Source organism: Somniosus microcephalus, chromosome 7 (assembly GCF_052327205.1).
Source record: "Somniosus microcephalus isolate GS21.2 chromosome 7, FLI_Smic_1.0, whole genome shotgun sequence".
Taxonomy (NCBI): Eukaryota; Metazoa; Chordata; class Chondrichthyes; order Squaliformes; family Somniosidae; genus Somniosus; species Somniosus microcephalus.
The window spans coordinates 150,455,001-150,461,094 of NC_140993.1; the positions used below are offsets into that span (position 1 = coordinate 150,455,001).

General features: G+C 42.7%; 1 protein-coding gene across 1 annotated transcript in view; it reads right to left on the minus strand.

The window, feature by feature from the left end:
• vcpip1 (valosin containing protein (p97)/p47 complex interacting protein 1) overlaps window positions 1-5,682 on the minus strand; it is a 37,378-nt gene extending 31,696 nt beyond the window's left edge. The window contains exon 1 of the mRNA XM_085993088.1: window positions 2,392-5,682. Coding sequence (XP_085849214.1) covers window positions 2,392-4,996 — 2,605 coding nt within the window. The 5' untranslated portion in view covers window positions 4,997-5,682. The remainder of the gene's footprint in view (window positions 1-2,391) is intronic.
• Between the last annotated feature and the right edge of the window lie 412 nt (window positions 5,683-6,094).

A 6,094-nucleotide genomic window follows, 5' to 3' on the forward strand; every position in this document is an offset into this window, starting at 1 on the left:
AGCTGCATTCTTGAACCGCTGCAGTCCATGTGGCGAGGGTACCACCACAGTGCTGTTAGGGAGGGAGTTCCAGGATTTTGACCCAGCGACGATGAAGGAACGGCAATATACTTCCAAGTCAGGATGGTATGTGACTTGGAGGGGAACTTGGAGGTGGTGGTGTTCCCATGTGCCTGCTGCCCTTGTCCTTCTAGGTGGAAGGGGTCGCGGGTTTGGGAGGTGCTGCCAAAGAAGCCTTGGCGAGTTGCTGCAGTGCATCTTGTAGATGGTACACACTGCAGCCACGGTACGCCAGTAGTGGAGGGAGTGAATGTTTAAGATGGTGGATGGGGTGCCAATCAAGCGGGCTGCTTTGTCCTGGATGGTGTCGAGTTTCTTGAGTGTTGTTGGAGCTGCACTCATCCAGGCAAGTGGAGAGTATTGTATCACACTCCTTACTTGTGCCTTGTAGATGGTGGAAAGGCTTTGGGGAGTCAGGAGGTGAGTCACTCGCCGCAGAATATCTAGCCTCTGACCTGCTCTTGTTGCCACAGTATTTATGTGGCTGGTCCAGTTAAGTTTCTGGTCAATGGTGACCCCGAGGATGTTGAAGGTGGGGGATTCGGCGATGGTAATGCCATTGAATGTCAAAGGGCAGTGGTTAGACTCTCACTTGTTGGAGATAGTCTTTGCCTGGCACTTGTGTGGCGCGAATGTTACCTGCCACTTATCAGCCCAAGCCTGAATGTCGTCCAGGTCTTGTTGCATGTGGGCATGGACTACTTCATTATCTGAGGAGTTGCGAATAGCACTGAACACTGCGCAGTCATCGGCGAACATCCCCATTTAGACAGCATTTCTCTCCAGACCACTATCCAAATACCTGCTGGAACTGCACATGTATAGAAAAGGTGAGAACCAAGAATGGTCTCAACTGTGCGGTTAAATAGCCCAGTAATACAAACACATAGCTGGCTGGGGAACTACTTGGGAAACTGCCGTTCCTTGTAGAACAGAATGTAGCCACCTTAATAGACAGAGAAGTAATGGCAGAAACAGTTGTTGGGAGCAGAAGAAAATACAACTCCAGTATTACCAGGCTAAAAATGTTAATTATAATGTGCCAGGCCATTGATATTCAATTTTCACAGAAAACAGAATTCTAGAATATGGTGCACAAAATATGGGTAAATATACCAGAATCTAATGCAATAATACTTGTTCAGTCACTATAAACCCTAATAATATTCCTAGATTTAGTGGCACTATAATAATACAGAAGTTTGAACTTTGAAACATGGCCTACACAAAACTGTAGAGGTTCAAGGCTTCAGCTTACAGGCGTGGCATGTAAAACCCAATCAATTTTCGAACAGGCTCTTCAAAACTCCACGAATGTTATTCAGCTCTAAATATAGTATTTACAAAGCATGCTAATGACATCTAGTGGCAGAAAGTCTCTAAATCAGTTTATTTTAAAAGTTAAATGCATCTCAATAAATCAAAAATCAATTTTTATTCAATTACTAATTCAAGTTGTACCCCACTGCTTACACAAAATTAATTTTACCCCAAAAGCTACCCACTGATCAGTATTATAATTTCTACAAAGAATATTTAAAAATCTTCAAAAGAAACAAGGTCCACTTACATTAATCATGACGCAACTGAAAATTTAGATGATTGGATATACTCATTATCAAACAATGGTAATATTTGTTAATCCATATACAGAAATGTATTTTTGCTAATCACATTTGAATTTGTGATGTGTAACAATCAAACACAGACAGCATAAACGTATTAAGCTCTAGAACATAAAAGTTAATATATATCTTTTCTTGTCGACACACATCTAGTGTCAATATTTTTCATAAGACCAAATTGTTACAGTACCATGATGCAGTCTATTCAACTGTCTCAATGCTTTTCACATCACATAGCCTAATTAGATCAAACAACAGCTGGGTGGAGTGAGGGCTTCAACACATCATGGTACTGATTACATCAACTGCTCTAGCTTCACTCTTGCTGCTTATGACATCATCAGAACCCCCCACCACCTCACACACACACACACACATTGTGTTGCAGCCTTGCAGCACAGTCTATGTCAACTCTTAAAATTAACGTGGATTGTAAATGCACCAGTACCTGTTTCAGGATATTGGTATTGTAAAGCAAAGGAGAGGCAAATGAGGCAATCATGAAATGCTAACCTTTCATTATCTTTCGCTTACAGGTGTTGATTAAACTTGTACACATTTACAGCATTTTCTGCTTTTACTACAGATTTCCACCTTTAGGTTTTTTAAATTCTTTTTATACCTACTAGTTGTGGGATGCTATCATAATAATATGCCTAGTTAAATGAACTTTAATGAACAAAAATAAGATAATGTAACTTCTCACCCATTAAGGTTGCTAGAAGGCAGAGGGAAGACATTTCAAGATCAATATGGTCTTGCATATCCTTAACAGAAGTGCTACCAGATGCTTCAGGTTCTTCAGTTTTCCAGGAATGAGCTGCAGATGTTGAAGCAGCAGGCACAGGTTCCTTGCTGTCCTTCAGAATCTCCACAGAAACGCGATCACCATGCTGCAGGGGCAAAACCTCATTCTCCCATCCCACTTTAGGAGGATGCAGTTCCTTTGGCGGAAAGCCATACCGTATGCATTGCAAACGTGGAGGAAGGTTAAATTCTTTAGCTATGCTTTCTTGAAATTCAGAAAATGTTACAGATGCTTGAAGGGTCAATGTTGCCTGTCGCCCATCACTAGTGGTTACTCTAATCTTTTTTTCCTTGGTAGCTGATGGGGAATAAGGGGACTTAGTGGGAGTGGCTGGGGCAGATGATGAGCCATCTTTAAGAATTCCAGAAGAAGGTTGGGCTGGTCCCTTCTGATCCTGTCGTAATTGGTCAGTTTTCCGCTTTTGCACAATAGCTGCATGGTCAGTAATATTCTGCTGAATACCTCTTTCAGTTTTACTCATGTTCAGTTCTTCTTTATGCAGCGTCTTTGATTTCTGACCCATTAAAATAATTTTGGTAGGTAAATGTGGCTCTGATATTGGTTCATCTTGCAAGTCACCAACTCTACGACTATGTGCGCCTTCAACAGTGACTGGAGTATATTCATCAGGATTCTTTTTGGCTGTATGATGTAATATGGTGTTAACAACTTTCTGAATCAAGATTTCACTTCCAAATTCACCAGGAAAATGCTTGGTGACAAGCTTCATAGCAACGTCATAAACATTGCTGTTTAGAGCCACTTCACTTTCATATTGAAACCAATAAACAGTTTCTCGCACCACCCTTCCATTCCATTCCAAAGTTATTGGGAATGCTTCAGGTAAGTTATCATATTCCTTTCCTTCCCAGTAATGCTTGTAGCCACAGCCACATTTGCCTCCAGCAGATCTGGCATTAGTTCGGTCTCCATCTAAGTACACAACAGAACCATCCCCTCTAACATGGCGCATGGAAGTACCATGACACCAGTTGCAGGATGTTAAGTGACTCAAATTATAGTCTGGCACCAGTACATCTTCTTTCGGGTCATACGAGCACACCAGATGGTGAACAGGAAAGCTATAATTTTTGTCTGGCTTCAGTTGACCATGGGTGCTTGTAGCCAAGTTGTATAACTTTCCTCCTGGAGCTAGCCACTCTGTAGGCACATGAAGCTCTGAAAGAGCACCACAAATCAAACATTTCTGCAAACGATTTTCAATGACAGCCTTCTTTGCAGCTTCAGTAACATCCTCAGGCTGTATTCCAATTACCCCTGTCCTTCTGTATATATACTGATGAACATCTGCTACCAGAGAAGGGTGGATGTCATGCTTCTTCAAGAAAATTTCTTCCATTGCAGCAACTAGCCTCTGCAAGTACTTGTCCTGCAAACTTCGGTCACCTCCTAATAGACAGCTGTCATCTTCAAACTGTATGTACTTTCTAATAAGCTCCTGTGGGACACCCCAGGCTTTAGGCAACAATTTCAAAGGAAGCCTGGGTAAAGGACCCCTTTTTATTCCAACCAAAGGTATATAATGGTTGCGCCCTGAACTGCTCCATGCAATGCAAATAGGTTTATTAAGCTGTCCATCCTTTCCCCGACATTTTTCTTCAGGAACTAATCCTGGGAGAAAGGTAGCTGAATAATCACCACAACTTCTCATTCCACTCCGAGAATCTAGCAAAATGATTGGACGATGTAATACATTGGCCAAACCAAATATATGAATATTACGTAGACCCAAAGGTACTCCTTCAGGAGGGACAAACAAAGGGTCACACTCATTAATGATATCCTTCCATTCTGCTGCATCAATGAAGTCATGGAATAAAGCCTTGTAACGATCCAGGTTTACTTTAAAATGCTGTTTGAGATTTTCACGCAAAGCATGCCAGAAAAGCTCTCTGCCCACCAAAGCCCTGGACACAGCATGAACTAAACAATGACCATCACCATCAACATGAACAGGGATTAAACATTCTTGATTACTATTCGCCTTCTTAATCTCCTCCAGAGTATCATGGAGGTATAACAGACTCCCTGAGCGGTCTTTCCCATAGCCCATAGTCCCAATGTGCTCTGGATCAATAAGGAAAGCTCTGTCACCCAACAAAGCACAATCAAACATTTCCCCTTGGTTCATCTCTCTCAAGAGTTTGGCCTTCCCAGTTTGTTTATCCATGCCATACCGGGTCAGGATAGGAGACAGCAGCTTACAGTGATAATTGGACAGTCCCATTACTTTCACCATTTCCGTGCCCTTTTTGGGGGCCGTGACTCCCAGCAAAGCATTCCTCAGCAGGTTGTGCAGTACCACGTCTGGGTCGGTGACTTCCTCTACATTGAGCAGGTTTCTTTGTTCATGGCGCTGGCCGCATTCGGTGCATTCTATACTGACTCCATAGGCTGGGAAAAACAGCCGAGCCTGGCACTTGGGATCCGGACACGTACCCGATAGAATACGTTTGTCTTTTTTCTTAGATCCTTGCAACATTGTTTCATTGATTATTCCTGGTTATAGTAAAATCAGTCTGTATATAATTTTAATCGTTAATGCTCACAGTGTCATGGTCAGTCAATAAGAGAGGCTGTTCCTGTCAGTAATGTTCTTTACTGAGAGGTGAAACGCGGAAGTACTCAGTTTCCTTCTCTTTCTCCTTCCACTCGCAGTTTCCGTTATCAAACGAAACGAAACAAGTCTCCTTTACTGAAGGCAGGAGAAACAGCGGCGAGGATGGAGGGTGTGCAGACACGCATGCGCTGGCAGCGCGATGCACGTCGGGGATCGTAGTTTTCCGTTGAGCGCATTGCCGTTGATATTGCGGATGGAATGGCGAGCTTCTGAACTACGATTCCCGGCGGGCATTGAAGGGAGCAGCAGGCTGCCCACCGAGCGGAGGACTCGGACTGCTGGACAAGCGAAAGGTGTGCTGGGAGTAGAGGTGATGGTTAGGTCACGTTTGTTTTTTTTGCTTTTGATGTAGTAATTTTGAAAGTCAGCGATAATAGGAATTGTGTGTTTCCTTGACCCCGTGACTTGATTAACCCAATTAAAATGATTTTTAAATAATTTTCCTGGCAAGTTCCACTTTACGATATGATGCCCATAGTTTATGTATATGCACTGTAGCCTTTCAAATATGTTTCCCCTGTATTGTGAGGACATGAACGAGCTGGTTCGGTGCAGTTGTCAGTTTAGAATGAGCTGTCAGGCCTGCTGCATGGTTACTAAGGAGAAGCGGATGTCATAGTTACCCGTCATTGTCCTGATTTGATGATGTTTAACGTGCGTGCGAAAGAGTCGCCGACGATATCACAGTTTATCGTTCCCTGTTGCGATTTGATGACGCCACAGCAATTTTATTCTCTGTTGTTTTACTTAGAGCACTGAAGGTGTCAGGGTTAACTCTGCGTGAGGGTTGAGAAAGCTCAGTTCCACACCTTTTGCAAAAACAGATTTCATGCCATGTTGGTGACTGCAGTATCATATTTAGAAAACTGTAAACGTTAGAAATCTGAAATAAATACAGAAAATAGGGATGGGCAAACCTAATTTTGTTGGAGAAACATCCTGAAAAAGCTCTGAAGCAAA